The sequence below is a fragment of the Balaenoptera borealis genome (assembly GCF_965194805.1).
Source record: "Balaenoptera borealis genome assembly, chromosome: 20".
NCBI lineage: Eukaryota > Metazoa > Chordata > Mammalia > Artiodactyla > Balaenopteridae > Balaenoptera > Balaenoptera borealis.
This window is the reverse complement of record NC_138879.1, coordinates 47,710,038-47,733,680: the sequence shown is the minus strand read 5'-3', so window position 1 is coordinate 47,733,680 and position 23,643 is coordinate 47,710,038. Positions and strand designations below refer to the sequence as shown.

General features: G+C 51.3%; 1 protein-coding gene across 1 annotated transcript in view; it reads right to left on the bottom strand.

Moving 5' to 3' along the window:
- Positions 1-296: 296 nt before the first annotated feature.
- The window catches only part of RPH3AL (rabphilin 3A like (without C2 domains)), a 104,530-nt gene continuing 81,183 nt past the window's right edge, over positions 297-23,643 (bottom strand). Inside the window, 4 exon segments of the mRNA XM_082370776.1 lie at positions 297-426; positions 5,520-5,576; positions 5,579-5,665; positions 7,130-7,243. Coding sequence (XP_082226902.1) covers positions 416-426; positions 5,520-5,576; positions 5,579-5,665; positions 7,130-7,243 — 269 coding nt within the window. The 3' untranslated portion in view covers positions 297-415.

Here is a 23,643-nt window from a genome sequence, read left to right as displayed (position 1 = left end):
AATTATTTCCTGCCAGAATTCAGAAGATACTTCTTCACTATGTTCTGGCTTCAAAATCTGCTTTGAGAATTTCAAAGCCATGTTAATCCCTGACCCTTGGTATATGACGTGTTTCAAAAAATTTTTTTTCTCTTTGGAAGGTCTTAGGATTTTTTTTCTTTAGGATTTTTATCCTGGTGTCCTGAAATTTCATGAGAAGGCTTGCTATAGTTCCCTAAATCTTTATTCTGAAAGATTTCAGACATATAAAAATAATTCAAATATGACATATAATGAAATATTATAAATATTACAAACCCATCTATCCATCGCTGAGGTTAATGAAACATTATCAGTAAAGTTGAAACCGTTCCTTGTGCCTCTTCTTCTCAAGATGTATCTTGAAAGCTGTTGTTTATCCTTCCTATGCATTTCTTTATTCTTCCACTGCATAAAATATATGTTAATATATAACATTTTTGCATGTTTTAAAATCTCTACATAGACGGTGTCATAACATATTTATTTTTTCTGCCATCTGTTTCTTCGCTCAGCATTGTTTGTGAGAGTCATCTATACCGAGCGTGGCCTGACTATATCACAGTTTATGGATCTAGTCTTCTGCCGATGGTATTTAGGTTGTTCCCAGTTTTTAGCTAATAAAAAGGTGCTGCTCTAAACATCCTGTGCACATCTTCTGGAACACACATAGAAGAGTTTCTATAGGGAAATGGTTCTTGGTTCTGCCAGCACGTGGAGCCATCTGGGGAGCTTTACAAAATCCTAAAGTCAAGGCTGGGCCCCAAATTGATTAAACCAGAATCTCTGGGGGTGCATCCAGCATGAGTGTGTGTAAGGCTGGCTGAGTGATTCCAATGAGCTGTCAGTGGCGACCACCACTGCTCTGGACCTGTGCTCCTCAGGGTATGTGGTCCTCCAGCCAGCAGCCTCATCTGGGAACTTGACAGACGTACATGCTCAGCCCCTGGCCCAGACTTGGTGGGTGAGAATCTGTTTTAGCAAGACTTCAGGTGATTTCACTGCACCTGCAGGCCAGGTGCATCTTCATCTACAGGTATTGCCACATGGCAGCTCACGATGGTTGTGGCCCACCGCACGGCTGTGGTTTTATGTCACTGTGCTTGGCACTCGGTGGGTTCTCGCTCTATGGAAGCTCCTTTCCTTCAGTCCTAGGAGATATTCTTGTATCATTTCTTCTACGATTTTCTCTCCTCTCTTTTCTGTTTCTTGGCTTGAAATTCCTATTAGTTGGAGGTTAGACCTTCTGCATGGATCTGATGTTTTGGTTGTCCAATGGTCTTGACTTTTCCTTCTTCGTTTCGGTGTTTTACTTTCTGGGAGATTTTCTCACATCTTCCATCCCTTCTAATGCCTTTTAAAATTTCTGCTATCATGTATATTTTTTAAATTTTCAAGAGCTTTAACACTTCCTTTTAAAAAATGACACTCTCTTCCTGTCTCATAGGCAAATATCTTCAGAGGATTGTTCTCTGACCCCTTTCTTCTGTGTACTGGAGTCTCTGTACCTTCGGCTGTTGGTTTTGGTCAACTGCTGGTGCCCCTGGCTGTTGCCACTATGTAACACAGCAAAGCTAACAGGAAGCTCTGTACATGTGGGTAGGGCTTGGGAATGGGGGCCTCATAGTGGTGACTGGGTAGAGACTGGGGAATTGTCAATATCAGGATCTGTCAGTCTTTTCTCTTTGCTCAGTTTCCCAGAGAGAAATTCAGTAATGTCCTGCCTTGGGGTGGCTGGATGGGAACAGGTCCAGCTGTCAGCAGAGGAAGGGGGCTGAGGGTCTCCCCATTAACCATCGCTTCACCCCAGCCTTTGGCTGGTCTTGGGGTTCCCAATCCAGAATCCTTCTAGTTCAACCTTGGCCAGCTGTACACCTGTCTTCTACCAGGATCAGAGAAGGGCAGTCATGTGCCATCTGGGCTCAGGTCTAACCACTTCTTCCAACCAATACTATTTTCACAGCATCTTGAACTTCCACCTTAGGGATACCTGGTCCCTCCATGTTCTGAGCATTTGGGGGATTCTGCAGAGAAAATGGGCTTGTTAAGGGCTGCCAGCTCCCTTAGACACTTTGGGGAATGGGGGAAGCTGGCACTAAACAAGTTATACTCTTCCATCTTCCAAAGTTTTCAGACCTCTCTTACCTGCTGCCATCTTTGCAGTTCATGCCATTTTCATTCCTTTATGTCATTTTGGTGGGGTTTGGGGAGACGGAGGAAATACAGATGTGTTCAGTCCACAGTGTTTAACCACAAATCCTTGCCCATTTTACACGCATTTTGACACATGTACATATAAGTTCATAAAACTCATTTTGATTATTTGTACATTTTATTTTTACTTAGATGGCCTTGTTTTCCCCATTCAACGTTAGGTTTGTGAGCCCTTCTAACCCACGCAGATCTAGCTCATTCCTTTTACTGTGGCTTAGCAAGTGTTCCAGCAACCAGCATACCACATTTTTTTCCATCCATTTCTCTACTGATGCATCTCAGAAACACAAGCAATTGTGGCCTTTTGATCAACACGCTGGCTCAATGCAAATTCTCATCTTTATTGTTTTTATTCTGAAGCATAGCTTGTCACAGGGAAACAGTGTTTTTATTACTCTTTTTTTTTAACTGTCTGCCAGCGACAAGGGCAAAAGAGCTAATGGTGGGGGCCTGAGAGCCTGGAGAAGAAGGCCCTTCGAGGACCAGGCACGGGGTGGTCAGGAAGGAGGGTGTGGACGACATACACACAGAAACACACATTCTCTCTCTTCCAGGAAAGGTTTTCCAGAAGCATCTGCCCACACTTTGAATTAGGTGTTTTTCTGCCAAACTGAGCCTACTGAAGAGGAGTGAATTAACGGCTTAGGGAGCTTCCCGCCCAGCAGGGGGCTCAGCTGAAGGCGGCTTGCTCTTCAGTGAGTGAATTCACAGTGTTCACCAGAACCCTTTCCAGCTCCACCAGCCCTCGGGGAGGCAAGGAGGGCTTCCAAGAAACCTAACAGAGAGCCAGGTTCAAGAGCAGCTCCTGGGCCAGGAGGGAGGAGGCTGCATCCACGCTCAGAGCCGCAGGGGAAGGGGAAGGGTGGCTGGATCTCTCATCCCACCTGCTCTGGGCTCCTCTCCGGGGGCCACGCTCAGGTGTGAAGGGTCACGCTCAGGCTTTGATTTCTTTTTCCGTGAATACAAATATGGAGAAAGCCCTGCCTGGCACCCTCTGAAATTGCAGTGCAGAGGGGAAGGCCCCAGAGGTGGGTCTGAAGGCCCTTCCAATCCAACTAAGACGAGAGCAAACTTAAAATGAACATAGGGGTAGACTGGGGGTGGGGCTGGGGGCAATAAATAAAGGTCACGGCTGAGGGGAGCGACTGGGGTGGCGGTGGAGAGGGGGGCTCCCAGGAGAGAAGGGGTGCAGAAAGGCACTGGGTGGGGGGAAGCAGACTCGGCCCCGCAAACACTGGTTTGTTGAGTCAGAGGTCACGTCCGACAGGGCTGGCGGTGGAGGGCCCGGGGATTGGTCAGGAAGGAGCCGGCTAGGGTCTGGCTCCAGCTCTTTCTCTCTCTCTCAAGCTCTTCCACTGGAAAGCCTGCCCCGTGCACCAAGCACGCCTCTGCTCAGGGCAGGCAGGGGGGACCGTCGGAGCCCACGTCAGCAGCAGGGGCTCGCCCAGGTGTGCCTTGTACCTTTGGGGGAGAGAAAAAGAGGCCACTGTAGGAGGAGCAGAGGCAGGGCCCCACCGCAGTGACAGTGTGAACTTTGGGAATGAAATGCAGGGGAGGCTGACTCCTTGCTGGAGCGGCCCGCGCCTGAAGCAGCTGCCCCGTCTGAAACTAAGCAGGGGGCTGCCCGGGAGGGCCGGCGGCGGAGGGCTGGGCAGGGGGCGCCTGCATGCTGGGCCCAGCCCTGCTCCGCTGTGCTGTGTCATTGCAGGCAAGTCGCCCAGTCCCCGTGCTTCAGTGTGGCCACTGATACCTGGGCTAGTCAACACAGGTGATCTCGGGAGGCCAGCAGGAGCCAATGGACGTGGGAACATACAACCTTCGTCTAGGCCAGTCCTGTCCAAGTAACAGCTTAAGCCCTGGAACCCTGTCTATGTGCTGGGCCACACAGCCTGCCCCGTGATTACTGGACATTTCCTGAAGACCCACTCAGGTAGGTACCCCACATGGACCCTGGATCTTACCCTCCCTGCAACCTGCAAGGGACACAATGTGGTCCCCATTTCAGTGATAATGGAACTGGGCACTGAGAGATCAAATATTAGGTTGAATCTTATGGATTGGCCAATATTTAACTGTTTTTGATCTACAAAAATGCAATTTCATGTGGTTCGACCTGATGGTTTGCCCAAGTTCCCATGGGTATGGGTGGCAGGGCTGGGACTGGAGCTTGGGCCTGCTTGATTCCAAACTGCCCTCTCTGGGGGATTGCAGGAGGCGAGGGTAGGGGGGAGAGGGCGCACGCCCACGGCGCCTCCCTCCCTGAGACCTGCGCACCCAGTGTCACAGTCTGTCTCTGTCCCTCATGACCATCAAGAGGGGAAATGAGGGAGGAGGAGGGAGGGGAGGGGAAAGGGGAGGGAGGAGCGCTCCCACAGGGTTTCCTGTGGGTACTCGCCACCCCGGCAGGCCTGCAGCCGTCCCCGTGCGCGGCAGGGGCACCAGCTGCTGCGCTGACCCGCACAGCGTGCACCGTGGATCCTCTGGTTGTAGACGCACTAAGTCCAGCTGGGGCTTCTTTCTGGAAGGAGGCTAGGCGCCGATCGTGCACCTGCACAATTTTCTCCCGCTTGAGTGTGAGGACTCCCCTGCCCCCCAAGTGCATGGTGACCTCAGGTTGGCCGAGGCAGGTGGGAGCTTGGACTCTTGCCCTCGGCTTCCACACTGGAAGCCCATATCTTCCATATGGGGATAATGAGCCTCCTGTCTATTTGGCCAAGAGAACGAAAGTTGACCTTGGAAGTGCAAGGGCAGGCCGGCCTCCATGCCGTCAGCTCTAGGGGTCCTGAGTCCTCCCTCTTAGGATTTGGGCCTGCCCTGGCCTGGGCTCTGTTTTGGGTGAGTTGATTGGCCTTCCTCAGCTATGCGGTAGGTTTCTGGAGGTCAGGGACTGTCCCTCACCGCACCCGGCCCAGGCTGGGCACGCACTGCCTGGCGAATAGCAGCTGCTCTGAAAACGGAGTTACTGTGACTGTTAAGCAGGAAGGGAAATGCTCTGAAAGATTATACATTTCATAAAGCAGAGGATGGAAACAGCCAGCCATTGTTACAGTTACTGAGAACGGATAGGGACGGTCACCACTGTTCTCCTGGGTCCCTCTCTCTGTTCATTGTGGGCAGGGATGGGTCTGGCTTGCCTCTGTTCGACTGGCACCTGGCACAGGGCTCGTAAATGCAGAGAACTGAAAACACCCCCTAGCACTCTCCAGCGCAGAGAACTGAAAACACCCCCTGGGTGGGGGCAGATAGAGAGGAAGTGGGTAGGTTGGAAGGAGGAGCTTGGTACTCACTGTGGCCTTTTGGGTCCGGCCAGGGTGGGGCACCCCACTGCGGGGCCGCAGAGCCGGTCCGGTCTCGATGGCCAGGCTGCTCTGGCTCCCTGAGAGGTGGCTGGGTGGGCGGGGAGGCCCCATCTTTGATGACTCCACGCTGCCACCTGCAAGAGACCACATGAATGGTTCAGGGCGGGGTCCTTTGGGCCTTGAACTGAGACAGGGACCATCTCAGCCTGACAAGGAGCTGATCTAAAGTCTCCTCATTTGGAATTGTGACCTGTATCTATGGGACCGTCTGCCAGAGCCCCTTCCCCTGGGAACCGCCACCCCCTCTTCCCCATCCACGTGGCTGCCATGTTCTAGCGGGACCCCACCCTCTGGCCACTGCCAACTGGCCCACAACCTACAAAGGCAATCGAATGGGCCCTCAGGTCATTTCACTAAGGAACAAGTAGTTACCCACATGAAAACTGGCAGTGAGGTCGAGTCTGTCCTGCCCTCGGAGAAGGAGGGTGTCGTGGGGAAGCATGTAAATTTCTGTTAACCCAACAAGAGGGACATTCACTGCTGCCTCTGCAAACTAGAGAATCCTCACTCGGATACGGTTGTTAGCCCCTGCCCGGCCCAGAGAGCAGACGTGGGGCCTGCAGACTGCACTCCTTCTTTCCATCTCCTGACCCGCTTGGTCGCAGCTGAGAGCCCGTGTGAAGAGAGGGGACAAGAGCTGCGGTAGTGGGAGGTGAGGAGCGTAAAACCTGCCCTAGCAACCAAGGCTGGCAGGTAAGTGTCCTCCACACTTTTCTAAGAGAGAATCTGCAGCTTGAAGGCGCCTAAGAGACCATCTAGTCCGGGGACAGTTTTCACCTCATGCATCATCCCCGCCTACTGATACTGATCCCTGGGAAAACTGCAATGAGGAGGCTTCCGAAGCCATGTCAGGCTCTGTGGGAGAGAGTACCATGATCAACTAGTAATGTCTGCCATGGGCACAGGAGTGCCAGGCATTGGCATCTCTGACCTAGTCCAGACTGCCACCCCCGGCAGGAATTCCTTCCATATCAGTTCTGGCAGAAGATCACCCAGCCTTCCATTTCCTTCCAGTTTGAGGCAGTTATTGAAAAGCTTTCTTCTTAGGTATTAAATTCAGCCTGAAATGTCATGCAAGTATCCTAGTTCTAACCTTTGGAGGAACTCTGAATGAAGCTGGTCCTTTTCCTGGGAAGGTCCTTCCTGTGTCTAAAGGAAAGCAATGGAAAATGTGCCCCCAGGCCTTCTCTGCATATATACCTGAGCCTCCCTTCCATATGTTTTTTTTTTTTTTTTTGACTGCTCTACACAGCTTGTGGGATCAGTTCCCTGACCAGGGATTGAACCCGGGCCATGGCAGTGAAAGCCGGAATCCTAACCATAGGCCGGCCGGGAACTCCCCTTTCCATCTGTTCTTGAGTGATGCCAACACTTTAGCTCCTAGCCCTCCCAGCTGAAGGCCCATTTTGCCTCCCGGATCTAGAACAACTCCACAGACCCACCCACTGGGGAGCCACTAGGGATCGGTAGCCTGAAGAAGCAGCAAAGCCACTGTCCCGGGGGCTTGGGGAACAAACAGTGCAGCTTCCCACACTTACCCGATTCCCCCCAGGGTTTGTCGCCTTTCTGGTCCCTGACCCCAGTGGGTGGGAGTCTGTCCTCCAGGCTGGAGGAGCTGAGATCTGAGTCGCTGTCACTGTCGCTGGAAACCACTGGAAAAGAGACACCAGCACAGGAGGTCACCTCCACTGGCCACCACCGGCAGGCGTGTCAGACAGAGGGGACCAGGGCAGGCCTCTTCCTTCCAGGACAAAGTGGCATAGGACCTCCGCCGGCCCTGGTGTTTGGGGCACGGGGACAGTGGTCCAGGGATAGGGATGGCAGGGTACTCCTTTCTGTCAGTCAAAGAGGTGAGTCCCGGTGCAAGGAGGCTGGGACTCGGGGGGACGGTGCCCAGTATGACCAGCACCGGCAGGGAGGGCTCAGTCCTCAGGCAGCCCTCTCCACCCATCACCCCCTCCCTGTGGCTGAATCAGAAGCCTCTTGCTGGCAGGAGCTGATTACCCGCTTCGGTGCAGGCCCAACTGCACCTGGCAACGTTTAAAGGTGCCCGGCCATGCTCTGCAGGAATAATTCCAGTCCTCGCTGACCCTGATGGAGGGCTCCAGGCCCCTGACACACACTAACTCAAGGAAGCTTCAGAACAACCCTGCAAGATAGGAAATAGCATTGTCCCCATTTCACAGGCAAGGAAACCGAGGCCCTTGCCCACAGTGGGATTCTTACTCTGGCGGGCTGGGTCCACAGCCTGTGTTTGTAACCACTCTGATTCCACCAGAAGAACTGAACTGGGAGCCAGCAGGCCTGGGCTCTCATCCCAGCTCATCCAGCAACTCCCAGTGGGGTCTTGTGAATGCAGAAGGAGCAAGGCTGGTGGGGCTGGAACCCCAGGAGAGGGAAGGGGAGGGGGAGCTCCCACAGTGAGCACCTGCTGTGGCGGAAACCCTCTTTTCTGGACTAAATGCAACCATATTTGGCTGGTTAATCAACAGTGGGAGTCATAATACAGGATCTATTCACACACTAAACACTCTTTTAATTTTAAGCATAGAAATGTACATTCATTCGCCAATCTTTTGATGGAGGGCTTGGGTGCTTCTTTGAGATCGACCCACATGGTCTTTCGTGTTTAAACTGCATCCATATTGCATTGTGATTCTCAGGTTCAGTTTCTTTAAATTGGAGCAGATCTTGAAGACATGGGCAAGCAAGAATCCTCTTTTTCCATTTCTTTCTTTCTATTTTTTTTTTTTTTTACAGTTGTGCTGCCTACACCTAATTCAATAGCTTTTTTAAGCAAGTGACTTCTACCAACTCTTTCCAAAGTTTTGGTTTTAATGAAACGACTCTGTGTCTTTTCTGACTTATTTCATCAATTTATATAACATGTAATTAAATGATGTAATTATAATGGCAAGTATAACCGCACAGAAAGGTTTGGGATCACAGGTAACCAGCTTGCAGAGGTGACTAACTCAGCGGGTGGGGAAAGGGTCAGCGTGTCTTCCCCAGGAACGCAGTACGCTGGTTACGGAGGGAGTTGAGTGCTTTCTGCCAGCCACTGTGCTAGGCACCTGGGAGGCATTATCTTACTTGATCTGTAGAACAAACCTGAGCCATAGGCACATGTTTGGTGGGAGATGATACTGGAAACAAAATCAATCTATATCAAGGGTGGCTAATAGGTTTCATCTGATGCCCGAGGCCCCTCTGGAGCAGCGTGCAGAGGAGAATCCTGAAATTGCATTAAGGCCCAGCAGGGAGAGGGTCTGGTCAGTTAGGGAAGCCCACAGTGGTTACAGGAAGGGAAATGGCAGGACCTATGCCATGTAGCTTCCACCTGGATCTAGAGACTTCTGGAAAGTCTTCATGCCTTCAGCCTGTGTCACCTTTCAGCTAAGGAAGTCACAAGTCATAGAACCAAGCAACCAGAGGGTCTGGAGCTGGCTGACCACTTCAGCCTAAGAGATCCTTGACCCTGTGCTTCGAAAGCTTTAATGACTAATTGGTTCTTCTCCCTCCCTCATCCCCACATCTTGCCAGTTTCACCTAAGCGGTTCTTCAATCAGTGGCCTCCTCACCCTGGTCGCTGCCCTTGCTTCACTCAAGGCCTCATCGTCTCCAGCCTGGATTGCTGTGACACCTCCCAGCTGGGCCCCATCCACAGGCACCTCCTTCTGCACAGGCTCCGCTAACACACAGATCCCAGCTCACCCTTCTTTACAGGCTCCCCGGGACCTACAGGTTCAAGCCTGAACTCCTGCCCTCCACTACTTCTTCAGCATCATCCCGCACAACTGGCTCTCCTATCTGGGGCTCCTCTGGCCCCACGCGGCCTGGAGCTCCTGCCAAACTGCTGGTCAGCACCTCCTGCAGGGACTGGCTTCCCTCTACCCAGAATGCCCTGCCCACCCCTCTTCTTTTGGCTTAGTTCGGGTACCACCTCCTCCAGGAAGCCTTCCCTATGGCTCCCACCTGTCTGGCTGAACGCCTTGTGTGTTCTGCTACACCTGCAGCAACTACTTCCCGCTTTAAGTGTTCTGTGTGTGTTTCCCCCAGCAGACTGAGAGGCTCCTGGAGGGCAGGGGCCAAATTGCACCACAATTAAGGCTGGCGTGCTTCTCCTGCAGAGCCTGATCCGTGGGGGTGGGACGAGAACGATGCGAACAGGATTGTTTCCAGCTTTGCCTTCCTCTGTCTGCTCAAGGATTTTGCCTCTTCTGCTGTTTCTTTCCCTTCTTGCCCTCAAGGAAGGCTTTGGCTTTCTGGGCTTTTGTGATGTAGAATCAAAAAGAGATGGGGATGGGAGGGGTTGTGGTCCACATGCCCCCTTTACAATATTTGAGAAACGCAAGTAAAGGCCTGACTTATTTTGCAATTGCTTTTCAGGTCCCAGACTGGGTTTCTTTGATTATGAATCCACCGAGACCCGATTTTATGGGCATCAGTTTTATAAGCATTTACGTATTTTTGGCTCATTCACTGACTGACTAAATGCCAACTCTGTGGGTCCCCAGACAAAGGGAGTGGGAGGTGGCAGGAGGTAGCAAGCAGCTCCCCACGTCTCCCTTGGGGCAGATGCAAAGGAACTGGGGAGGATTCTGCCCCCTCCCGCAGCAGGAGGAGGGGTGTCCAGCAGCCTGTTAAGCAGTGGGAAATCCCTGAGGGGAACACGGTTACTATTCTCCACATTGGTTTCCCCGTCTCTTTGGCAGAGATGCTTACGGGTAATTTATTCCTTTTTCCTGACTTGGAATGTTCCGTCTCCCCCATGTTTGATATGCAGGACTTTCAAAATTCTGGGGCAGGGTGGAGAATATGAGGCTGAGGCAGTGGGGGGTAGGGGACATGACATGGGGCTCCATGGTATGGAAATAATGTCTGGATTCTTTGGTGCTAATGAGCAGATGCCACAGGGCACAACATACCAAGAGCTTGAAAGGAGACGATGGGAAAGGACATCCCAGGACTCGGGTTATGGTGGCCACTCATTCACCGCATTTCTTCGCTCTGCTCCCTGTTCTGTCATCTGTGGTACATGGTCACAGTGCTGAGCTAAGAGTGGGCTTAAGCTGCAAGAAGACTGCTATGCTATGTTGCAAGAGCATTTTTTGTTGGGAGGGGTATGTGTTGTCCAAGCACCAACCCTGGAGGTGGGGTTCGGGGGCCATATTGCCTATTTCCCACTTGGTGCCTATGCTGTGCAAGGTTTAGAAAAAATAAACCTCCCCAAGTGACAGTCAGTTGTCTTGTTTTTTGCCTCCTTTTATAGACAAGGGCCACAGCCATGGAAGTGGGGGAACAGCCCCAGATGACAACTGAGCTCACAAAGACATCACAGAGCAGAGAAGCAGCCAGCCAACGACTCATCCCTTTTGGATACGTCTCCCTCGGCTCAAGCATCCTTGCTCACTGTGTCTGCGATTTCAAGCAGGGGGCCAAGCCTCAGCTTAGAGGTCTCTGTGGTGCAGACTCAATCCCATTTCTAGTCCACTCTAATAAACCCCACTCGAAAGGAATAAACCCAAGGAAGTCGGCAGTGTCAACACCTGGCCTCGGCACTTATGTCAGTGGGAAAGAAACGCACCAAGGAGACACTGCAGAGAACATCCCTGGACACAGCCCAATGCAAACGCTGTTTATCCAAATACTCCTCCGGCAGCAAGGGAAGAACTTTTTCTTCTTCCTCCCCCTCCAAATGTTGCTGTAAAACCCGAACCTTGGCTAATTTGCCATTCGATTGCCGCTGCCACCTTTTTCTCTGCACAGCAGCTGCAATCGTAAATCTTCCAGGTCTATTAACAAAGCTTTTGGGCTGATAAATCTTTTGGTTCTTGTTCTTCCATCCTCAACAAAACACTCTGTGTGTCTGAAGGCTGATTTTTTTCCTCTAATTCCCCAAAGGCTGAGTCCAGGATGGCTCGGTCAGTGACGAGCGCTTGTATTCTGCCCACGCCTGATTTTCAGATTGGAAATGGGAAAACACCAGGGAGAAGACTGTCCCGATAGCTTCCCCAAGAAGGAGGTGTCACTAAATGGATTCACCCGGGCTCTGCCAGGAGGCAGGGAGGAGGGGGGCCTCCCCCTCTGCAGTGGCTTGAGCCCCCGGACCACTTGCTTGGGGACCTGGCGTCCCTGAGATTTTCCCATCATGCCGCAGCAGGGCTGCCCCACTCTGCCCAGCTCTCATCCTCAGAAGCGGACAGCCCCAGCACCAGCCATGCCTACTTCTCTGGGGAGAGGCCAGCTTTCCCCACCCCCCCCCCCCTCCCCCGGCTCACTCTTAGATGGATTTGCAATTTGACTGTCACCATGGAAACTCAGAGTTTTGGTACATGAAGGTGGGGGGAAGTCTTCCCTTTTGGAAAGTCTTTCCTGACTGCCTCAGAGAACATGTGTGGCAGCTGCCGGCTTGTGGAGATACCTTGCCTGGGACGGTCCAGGGGACAGGCAGGATGCTGGCCACTTGACCTCACAGCACTGCACTGGGATTTGGGGGACCTGCTTCCTGCCTCTGCTCTGCCACCATCTCTCTTTGTGACCCTGGGGACACCTCTCAGGGCTTCATCACACACAAAAGGAGGCCAACCTAGACAGCCACTCCGGGTCTGAATCCTAGGATTTAACTTCAGGTCAGGTTTGTTCCATCAGTGGAGAGACCCCAGTGCCCCACTCTGGTTGAGAGGTGGGGAGATGTGACTTTTGGGCCACACAACATCTGCCTGCCTGGCACAAGGACAGCCAGCAGCCTGTAAGCTTGGGAGGCCCTTATAAGCATCTGCTGCTCTGCTTGGAGGCTCCCAAAGCCCCAAGAAATTACGGGAATTAGAGAGGAAGAGAGATATTTTCAGCAAACATTCTGCCAAAGGCAAAGCAGATGGTGGAAAATTTTGCATACTAAAAGCAAAAAAAAAATTTTTTTTAATGTAAAGGAAAGAGAAGGCCCTGGGGAATGCAGAGACGTCCCCAGTTAGCCTTACCCAGCCCTCCAGGCTGGCACGGCTGCAGAGAAGAGTCACAGAGCTGTCCCCAACAGGTGAGGGCTGCCCCACCTGGGAGTAGGGCCGGGCTTGCAGCCTGAAATCCCACCAAGATGCCTCCCAAGTCTGGGCTCTGTTTGGTGGCAGCAGGAGCGAGGTGCGGGGGTGGTGAAGAGGCTCTGAGTCACACAGTGTCCTGGCTCTGCCACTTCCCAGCTGTGGGACTTTGGGTCGGTTTCTTCACCTCTCTGTGCTCAGCAGGCCCACCTATGAAATGGGGCAATGTTGGATCCTTTCCTGGGTTGTTGTGAGTATTAATAGAGATAACACAGGCAGTGTCTGGCACATGGTAGGTGCCTGATAAATGGGAGCTATTTTATTTGATGGGGGGGGGCATCCTGAACTCATGGCCCACACCATCTGGCACAGAGCTGGCCTCTGCACTCACCATGTTCGGGGCCCGGGCCAACCTCACAGGGGTGGACTCACCTTTTCCAGGGGAGCTTAGATTTCCAAGTTGTGTTTCATAAGACACTGGAGGCACTAGGTGCCTTCAGAGGCTGTTTGGAGGCCGAGCTGGGATTTGAACCCAGGCCTATCTATTGTTGGAATCTCTGCTCTTTCCTCCTCACCCAGGATGCAGGGCACCCCATGGGTCTGGCCTCACCCCAAGGGCTCTGGTCCCCTGCAGGCAGGTCAGTTCATCCTCTGTCTCCTCAACATGCCTTTTCTCGCCAGAGGCAGGGGCTGCAATGTGTGTGAGAAAAACGTCTAGTTCACTCCCAACATCTCGGGTTGAATTCTAGCTCTGCTTTGGACACTCCTGGGCAAATACCTTCATCTCCCTGAACCTCAATCTTCTCATCTGTAAAATGGAGACAATAACAACTACCAATAAAATAGGATCAAGAGATCAAGTAGGACAAAAAACATTGCAAGTCTAAAAAGCTATACGAGCCTATACATATTTTTGAAAATTAGATTCCAATTCATCCTCCAGGAACCCATCCAAACCGTGCCTCTGTTGGAAAATTTCTCCAGCCCAAGGATGGAAGACAGGCCCTCCTTCACTCTCCCCACAACTGCTGGGGCAGCTCTTCTGGCCCCTCTCAGACAACCCCTGGCATTGCATTTCTTTTCCTACAAACACCTGCCTCGACTTCCCCAACTGTACCAGGAACCCCTTCAGGGCAGGGTCACATCTTAATTGGCGTCGGGATCCTTCCCTCAGCCCCCATCACTGGACCTTGGGCCAAGCAGGCACTCAGCAAATACGTGTTGACTGCTTTCTGAAAGAGCCTCCCCAGGAGAGAACGCGGCACTGTGCAGAGACAGCAGGACTGATGGTGGTCAGCAAGGTGGTGGCGAGCCAGCTCAGGCTGGGCTTTCCACCAAGCAGGCGCCTCCTTGCAGCCTCTCCCAGAAGGACACTCAAGTGGGACGAGCGAGCCAGGCGATGGTGGCCTCAGCCTGAGCTAGGCACAGACTAATGGGGGGAGGGGCTGTCGGAGGCCGGTTGCCATGGACACGGGATGAGTGGGATCTGGGGAGAGGAATGCACTGTTCATGCAAAACCTTCTCTTCTTCCAAACCCCAGGCCCGAGGACAAGGACGGGCTCTTCCTTTGTTTTGGAAACTCCCTCCAGGGTCCCAGAGAGTCAGGGTCTGGACAATAAGAAATGTAGTCCCAAGGTCAGGGGGCCTGTCCTCATAGGGATGGGCTGGGTGGAGCCAGAGAGGCTCAGAGCCCGCCTCCCTCCCTCCCTCCTGGACTCGGAGTCAGGAGATCCGGGTGACCCTCCCTGTCCAGCGGCCTGATCACCCTGGGCCTCATTTCCTCACCTCTGAGGTGGGGATAGTCACAGGACCACCACAGAAGGAGGGGTGAGGGAGTGGGACCCGGGAGCTCTCCTTCCTTGGTTCCCCTTCCAGGCTGCCACCTGGGACCTCAGCAGGGACAGCACAGACCAGTCCAGGAATTGAGAGTTGGGGAGTGGAGGATTTCCTGTGCTTGCTTATTCATTTGCCATTGATTTTAGTTAACTCCCTCCTTGGGGCTTACAGACAGACAGGAGGCACCAGATAATGAAGATGAATCCTCAGATCAATAGCAATGGGGTAGCCAGCATTGAAATCCTGTGGCCCTGCCCTGGCTGGAGGAGCTCCAGGTAGAATGGGAGATGGACGGATGGAAGATAAGAACAGCTCCTTCCAGAGAGAACATGATACTCTGTAGGGGAGGTGGAGAGTGTTCAGGGAAAGAAGTCAGGAAGGACTTCCTGGAAGAGGTGGAATTTAAAGATGGGCATGATTTTGGCAGATAGAAATGCTGGGACTGGGGTGTGCCAGGCATCCCTGACAGAGAACAGGAAAGGCAAAGGCCAGGTGGTGGGCTTCTCCAGGGCCAGGATAGGCTCAAATGGAAGGCTCCAGACTCAGGCACCTAGGGGACGAGGGGCTGGTCTGGCTTGGATGTGCTCTGCACTATTTCTCTCTGGCAGGTTATTGCTTCTGATTTGTGGCAGAGATGAAGCAAAGTGGGCGCATACCTCCTGACGGTTCCTTTGCTGGGATGCAAAACGCATCTTCATCCGCTCCATGACGTCAGTGCTCTCTCTCTGTCCTTCTTTAGGTCTCTGTGTGTCTCTGGGTCTTTGTCTTTGACTTCATCTCTTTGTGCCTCTCTTGTTGATGGTTTAAAAAAAAGCTCTCTCTCTGCCTTTGCTTCTCTTGTCTTTCTTTCCCTCCCTTGTGTGTCTTTGTGTCCCTGTGTGTTTTGAGTTTTCTTGGGTTTGTCTCTTGATCCTTATTTCTGTTTTGGTCGGTTTCTCTCACTCTCCAGTCTCTGCACATGTCTGTCCGTCTGTCTCTGGGTCTCTGTCTCTGTTTCTGTCTATCACGTCCCCTCAGAGTCTGGCCTCAGGGTGTATCCCTCAGGTTCCCTCACCGGGGCTGGAATCTCAATCCCTGCTCAGGCCCATGGCATCTGATCTCAGAGCCTAGGTGGGGGGCTGGGCTGCCAGCTTTGCCCGGACTCCATGTGGACCCCAGGAGCCACTGAGGCAGCGGCGGCCCAGCCCCTCCTTCCTGTATGGAGATCACCGGACAGACAGCTTCTCCCAGTCTCTGCCGCCACTCCTGGACCAGCGAGCGGAAATCATCCTGGCCCCATCCGTGGGGCCGGCCTCCACCCCGTGATAGACAAGAGGCCCGGGGAGAGGACTGCTGAGCCGAGTGGAATCAGCACTGTTATCTCCCAGGGCTTTCCTGGAGTCAGACAGGGCAGGCAGGCCCAGATTTATTCACTTCACCAGGTCCCCAAAGGCCGAGAAATCTAGAGTGGGCGGAATTAAGCTGTAGGTCCACACGGCGAGGCAGGTGAGCGGCCGGAGAGGGGTGTGCTGTATTGCACTTGGCCAGAGTTCTGCGGTCATCTGCTCAGCTGAAGCCGGGCTGCCTGGGGGTGGGGCCTGTTTCCCCAGTTCAGCTCAGATGGGGATTGCAGGGTTGGCGGGGGCAAGGAGTCCCAAGACCTCACCTTGCAGCTGAGGCTGTCATCGGGTTGGGACAAATTAGAAGCGATAGCCATGCCCCTGACCTCTGTGGTGTGGCTAATGAGGGCCTCCTGCTCTTGGAAAATCAACCCCCAGGCCAGCGAAGATGCCTAGGACAGGCAAGAGGGCTGCAGGGGGCAGGGGTGGGGCACAGCAGTGGGGACAACGGTGGCTCCTGGAAGCTCAGGGCTTCTATTCTGGGGGTGGCCCCTCCATTCACACATGCCAGCATCGAGCTAGCGTTTGGCTTCACCAAGGGCTCCGAAGGTCAAGACAAATTAGTAACGCATGGGCTCCTCTTTTAAAACACAGCCACGTAAGACATGGCCAGGCCTCTGTTTCCCTGAGACTTGGGAAAAGGGCAAAGTTTCCCAAACACCATGGGGATTTCTCGTTCTGCCCACGCCGAGATTACAATGTAAATTATCTGCCTTAGTTTCCTCTTCTATAAAATGGGACGAGAGTAGTACCCCCAGCACAGGTGTCAGGGGATTACACAAATGCACAGAGCCTGGCACGGGCTGCGGTCCACGGCGGCTGAAGCCTGAGACCTGCCTCTTTCACCTGCACAGACCAACAGGCAAGTGGCACCCAGGCCCTCAGCTGAGCCTGGAGGAACGGTGGCCGCACAGAAGACTGACTGTCAGTGTTTGCCCGAGCGGGGCTCACGGTGGGCTCGGGCAACTCAGCACCACCCACCCCCTCTCCTGCCCCCGGCGGGATGGATGGCGTCCCATCCCTAAACGGCTAGTGGGAGCCACAGACAGGACTGCCCAGCTAGGACGTGTTTTTGTTTATTTATTTTTTGGACCCAAACAGCCGACCTACACCATGAAGACCGGGGTCAATGGCTTTCAGGGTGCCGGGCTGGGCACACAGCACCCTCCTCAGGTGGTTCAAAAGCAGCCGCTCGTCCCTCCTCTCTGAGCAGTCCTTTCTGGCTCACACCTGTCTGTGTGTATTTGGTGGTTTCTATTATATTTATACATTAAAAAAGCCCAGGTACTTCCAGCTGCCCAGGACTCTAGAACCCATGCAGGGTATAAGACGAACTGAGACAGGGAAGGTGATAATGAAGCATTAGAGACAATCCTGGGGACAGGACCGTGAAAGGAAGATTCAGGAAGTTCATAAGCACTTAGTGACCGTCTTCCACAAACACAGGGCATGGGGTGTGGGGGGGAGGGGGGATGGGGGGATGGGATTCCACTGGCAGCACATACCAGGATTGTGTGTGTGTGTGTGTGCGCGCGTGTGCGTGTGAGTGTGTGTGCGTGTGTGTGTGTGTGTGTGTGTGAGACGGGGCCACTGCTGAAATGGGGCTGGTCTTTCCGGTAGACGCAGCCTCAATGTACAGTCTGGGAGCTGCTTTACCACCTGCCAGAAATTCCTCCATAAAGTCTCATCCCCTTGGATTTGGAACCATGAGATATGAGAGCTGGAAGAGAACGGACTCTCTGTCCCAGTCGCCGTCATCCCCATCCTCCTCATGGGGAAACCAAGGCCCAGAGAGGAAGAAGGACTTTAAAAAACTAAAGTTTTCCTGCCCAGGGATCCCCTATTAAAACACAGGAGCTCTGCAAGGCCTGACCTCTTAAGCCCTTATTGGCGAGGCCCTGGGGGCGACAGTGGTGGGTCACCTCCACAGAAGGCGCAGAACCACCGTGGGCAGGATTTGTGGGGTCAGGGTAGGAGGAAGGACCCCCAGATGTGCCATGGTCAGGCTCCTGCCTCCCACTGGTCAGGTGAAGGGTCAGTGAGTGAGGTGGGCTGGATATGAGAAGCCTTCACTTCCACAGAGACGTGCGCCCACTGTTTTTGCAACAGGTGTCCCTGCTGGTCTAACTTCTATTCTCTGCAAGGCCTGGGTGAAGAGGGAAGCTGCCACTTAGCCTGTCCAATTTTTCCAGGGAGGGGCGGTATTACCAGACCTTCTGATTTTCAAAAAAGAAGCCAGAACTCCATATTCTTTTTAATGAACATTCTCTACCTTTAAAAAAGTTGTCAATGAATTTAAAGCAGTGAGTCGGATCGAGTCACTGTTCCATCAGTTTGCGACCTATAACACTGGCAAATGTCCAACCCACCCAGGACAGATGGCATCCCACCTCCAAACGATGAAGCCCTCCTGCTCTCCTCTGCCTCCTTCTCCAAGCCTTGGCCAGCCTGCCCCCACCCCCCGCCCATGCCTGCCCCCTACAACACACACTCCCAGCTGCTCTGAAGGCTGCAGGGAGTTCATGTACCACGTCCAGGCTGATGTGATAGAAACGGCAAGTCCTGAGTCTGCTGGGGAAACACTGGGGTTGAGTAGGGAGTGGGGGAGAGGGCAGCTGAGCGCCCCGAGGAGCTTCCAAAACGCTCATTTCTCAGGAACAGAGAAAGAAGGAAGGCGGCATACCAACAACTGGCTGTGGGCAGTGAGCAATCCTGTCTGAAAATAAAACATTTTACAATCCACAACCGTGGCTCATTAAGAATGAATGGATCTACTGGTATAAATAGCATGCTGCGTTAAGAAGTCAGGAAACAGCATATGCGTTTGATGGAAAAACGGCTGCCGCGAAACTGCTTATTAGCTCAGTCGGCTGCAGCTCTGTGCTAACGAGACACAGGTCTCGGGTTCAAAGCCATGCGGCTTTCTCAATCTTGGGCCATAGACTGTGTCCTCATCCCCCCAGCCCTGGTCACAACATGGGGTCATAACTCTGGATACACAGTAACAAGCCCCACAGTAAGCTTCCCCCAGTTTCTGAGCCATAGTATATCCCTACTATAATATCCAGCCTCTGCTTGAATGCTCCCAGTGACAGGGAGCTCACTGCCCTGTAGGATACAAAACACCCAATTCTGTGATTCAATGGCTATTGAGCAAGAGATACAAATTTCTCCCTGCTCTGTCCCAGCTCTGCCTTTGGGGAAAGCAGCCTCAACTGGGCGTAACGGGCCACACCATCTATAATGTCTGACGGGTTACAGGCTTGATGCATAAAGGGCATCCTGAGCAGGAGGGAGTTGGGCCAATCACGTCCTCCCCAAGTGTGGACATGGGGGGTCCTGAGAGTGGGGGCAGAGGCTGAGACTGAAGGGCATGCAGACTTGCAGCTGAGTACCAGCTGCTGGATGGGCAGAGGCTGGGGAATGGAGCTGATCCGAGAGTTCCCTGAGAAGCAGAAGAAGATGCTGCTATATCGCCCCATCCCCACAGACCTCGAAAGCCTACCTCTCCATCCCTGCTTCTGGGAGAACTTCCTCAGCAGCCTGGCAACCAAAAACCCTTGAACCAAGTCCGAAAGGGGAAAGCCAGTGTGTGTGGCGATTTGGGCAATAGCTTTACTCTGAGCTACACTCAGAGGGGAGGAGAGTGGGCTGGGATTCAGGAGCCTGGATCCCAGGCCCTCTTAGCAGCAGCCTATGCGACCTTGGGCAGACATCCCCCTCCTCATCCATCACTTAGAGTCAATTTCACGTCCTCAGCTGCCCCATAGGCTGTTCTGAGCATCAGATGAGATAATGGCTGTGAGTCAAGGAGCGCTAGCTGAGGCCAATGCAGTACCAATGACTCGGCTTCTCCAGGGGGACAGGAGACGGCGGCGTCGGGGCGGGAAGGCTGGATGAGGGGTCATTCAGGAAGGGCGGCCCCAGGAAAACATTTGCAGCTGAGCTGAGCCAGACCACTCAACCCAAACAACCCCGAAGCTTGCTTTCACTGGACTGCAAACAGAACCACAGCTCAGGATTTAAAAAAAATTTTTGTTTAAAACCTAGTGAACCAATAAAGTGGTAACGAAACTCTGATTTTTCTTAAAACTACTCAGCTGGAAAAAATCCAAAACCTCGAAGTACTTTTCCAGAACAGACCTTGAAGTGACCAGTGTGTCATTCTGTTCAGTTCCATCCAGGAAGCCTGTGCTCTGCTCAGGGGGATGACGGAGGGTGGGAGGAGGGAGGGTTCCTGCGGAGGGTCCTGGGGAGGGATTGTGCCCGGGGCCTCAGTGGGGAGGGGAAAGGGAATTTGCCTCGTGGCTACTGGGAGCTCAGGGCACCTGCCTGTGCTCAGCTGGGGGTTTTTGGGGTCTAGCGGGGCGGGCAGAATGGAAAGGCCTCCCCAGGCCGGTCAGGCCACAGGGCAGTGACGAAAGCTTTAGATGGCGATGGGCCCCCGGCCCCCACCCCCTGCCTGGCCCCAGGCTCCCTAAGAGAGGTGAATACAGCAAAGCCTCACAGATCCAGGAGTCGGTCTCCTAGGAACCTCGGCTGTCTGGCTCCCATCTGAGAAAAGGACACACACCCTAAAATACCCCCGGAGTACTGTATGGACCCGAGACTTGGGGCTTCAGTGCTGCTCCCACCCCATCGCAGGTGCACAGCCACAGCTGGCAAAGGCGGGGCAGGCCAGCCACAGAGCAGACCCAGGGCAGTGCTGTCTCCCAGTCACAGCACTGGGGGTTGAAGAAGATAAGCGCCATCATGTTAAGTGTCCTCGGCCTTGGAGGCAGAGAAGCCAAAATCCTATCTGAGCAAAACTGCCACACATAATGACTTCAGTCAGATCAATTCAGCTCTCCATCAATAGGGCATCAGGCTCCTCCAGCACAAGTACCAGCCTGCTTCTATTACAAGGCAAGGCTGCAGAAGGGAAAAGCTTAATTTTCCAGCCTCCTCTTTAATCTTTCTTCTTTTCCTTGTAGTAATGGCTGGAACTGTAGCAATCATCTTGTGACCATGAGGGAAAGAGCAAGAGATATCAAGACATCTGTCCTGACCTCACTGAGCTGCTGAACCAAAGCTGCAGTTGCCTCCTCTAAGCTTTCAAGTACATGAGAAGGGCTTTCCTGGTGGCACAGTGGTTAAGAATCCACCTGCAAATGCAGGGGACATGGGTTCAAGCTCTGGTCCGAGAAGATCCCACGTGCTGCAGAGCAACTAAGCCCGTGTGCCACAACTACTGAAGCCCGCGTGCCTAGAGCCCGTGCTCCACAACAAGAGAAGCCACTGCGACGAGAAGCCCGCGCACCGCAACAAAGAGTAGCCCCCGCTGGCTGCAACTAGAGAAAGCCCCCGCGCAGCAACAAAGACCCAACGCAGCCAAAAAAAAAAAAAAAAAAAAAGTATATGAGAAAAAAATGTAATCTCTTATTACCCAAATATGCCAGATTAATATCCCTACACCCAGCAAATATCTTTCCACACACTGCCCGAGGGTGGGACTCCAGCTGAGAGGAAAGATGCCTGCAGAAGAGGTGGGTCCAACTCGAAAGAGATTAAGACCTAAGAGCCCACAGTACTGGTTCCACTATTTACACCTTATATTTCACAGGGGAACAAAGAGGCCTGGGAGTACACAAAAACTGACTATATTTATTGCTGCCATAAACTTGGAGCAACGACCTGCCAAGGGAAAGTAGCGCGGAGCACGCACTCCAGTTGGATTGATTGGGTGGGATGGTGGAGCCCTTTCCCCAGAGGCAGCCAGGTCAGACCCAGGGTCAGTCACAGGAGGAACTCAGGTCACACTGTTTCCCTACCCCATCCTGGAGAAAGAACGAATGTCCTGCTATGAGCAAGCTTGTAGGGGGCTCACCAAGGGGTCTGCACGCAAATCCTGGACCAAAATCAACACCCGGTGTCCACAGGAGGGAGAGCATAGCCAACTCAGGTAGTCAGCCTACCTGTCCTGTAGGCGCCAGAGTGTCTCTGAGTTTGACACAGAGGAAAGAAACACTTCTGATGTTTCTCTAATACATTCATTGTGTTATTTCTAACATTTAGATCTTTAATCTGTCTGCAATGTGTTTCTGGATACAGATGGAATGGGATGGAAATCTAATTATGCTAGCCCTGGTTGATAAGTAAACCAGTTATTTCCCCATTGAACTGAAAAGCTACCTATGTTTAGCTTCCATACATCCTTAGGTCTATTATTTTTCTATTCTGTTCCACTTATCTATATAAATAGATATTCTATTTATTCTGGTGACAACACTACACTGTTTCTCTTCACTATAGTAACTTTAAAAAAAATTGAAGTACAGTTGATTTACAATGTTTCAGGTGTACAGCAAAGTGATTCAGTTATATATATATATATATATATATATACACACACACACACACACACACACACACACTCTTTTTCAGATTCTTTTCCATTATAGGTTATTACAAGATATCGAATATAGTTCCCTATGCTATACAGTAGGTCCTTGCTTATCTATTTTACATACAGTAGTGTGTATTTGTTAAACCCAAATCCCCAATTTATCCCTCCCCTCCTTTTCCCCTTTGGCAACTATAAGTTTGTTTTCTATGTCTGTGAGTCTGTTTCTATTTTGTAAATAAGTTCACTTGTATCATTTTTTAAGATTCCACATATAAGTGATATCATATGATATTTATCTTTGTCTGACTTACTTCACTTAGTATGATAACCTCTAAGTCCATCCATGTTGCTGCAAATGGCATTATTTCATTCTTTTTTATGGCTGAGTAATATTCCATTGTGTGTCCTTTGATAAGAGTCTATAATTTTCTCCATGTTTGACCTATAATTCTTTTTTAAAATTTGTTTGTGGGCATTTTACAATTTTTGTTGCAATTATGAATGGATTTTTCCACTTCTACTTCTTATTAGTCAGTATAGAGTAAAACTGTTGATTTTTTGGTGTAAACTATTGATTTACTTTGTGTCCTGTCACTTCCCAAATTCTCTTATTAATCCTAGTGGGTTGTTTTAGTAGACCCTCTTGGGTTTTCTTGGTATACAATTACATCACCTGCAAATAAGAGAATTTTTTCTTTTCCAATAGTGACAGATTACTTTATTTTCTTGCCTTGTTACATTAGTTAAATACTACAGAATATTGTTGAATGATGGTGATTGAGGTACTCTTGACTTGTATTTTGATAGAACATGGCTTCAGTGCTTTATCAGTTAATATGATATTTGGTGTTACATTTCTGCTTTTTGGGTAATTTTATCATATTTAAGTATTTCCTTTTATTCTCATACTACTTAAACTTTTTATTTAACAGATTTTTTTTTAACCTTGTAGAGGAAGACATTTCAAAGCAAGACAGGAAACCTATGAGCCACAAAGCAAAAGAAAGACATACTTGACTTCACAAAAATGAAAAGAAATTGTTTTTAACTGGCGAAATACTATAAGTAAACACTAAAGTCAAACAAAATGTAAAGTCAAGGAGAAAAAGGTTTGCAACCCATTTAATACCCCTAAGGAGCATCTACAAATCAGTAAGAGAAAATAAACAATATAATAAAAAATGAGCAATGAGTTTAAACAGGCAAGTTTTAAAAGAGGAAGCTTAAGTAATCAATAAATAATAAGACATGAAGAGACGTTCAAATGTACAAATTAGAAAAATGAAATATCCTTTTTCCTCTAGCCTACTGGCCAAAATGATAAACACCAAAAATATTCATGGCAGGCAAGGATGCAGGTATAGGTGAGTATAAAAAACTATAACATTTTCAGAATATAGTTTGGTAATGTCTAC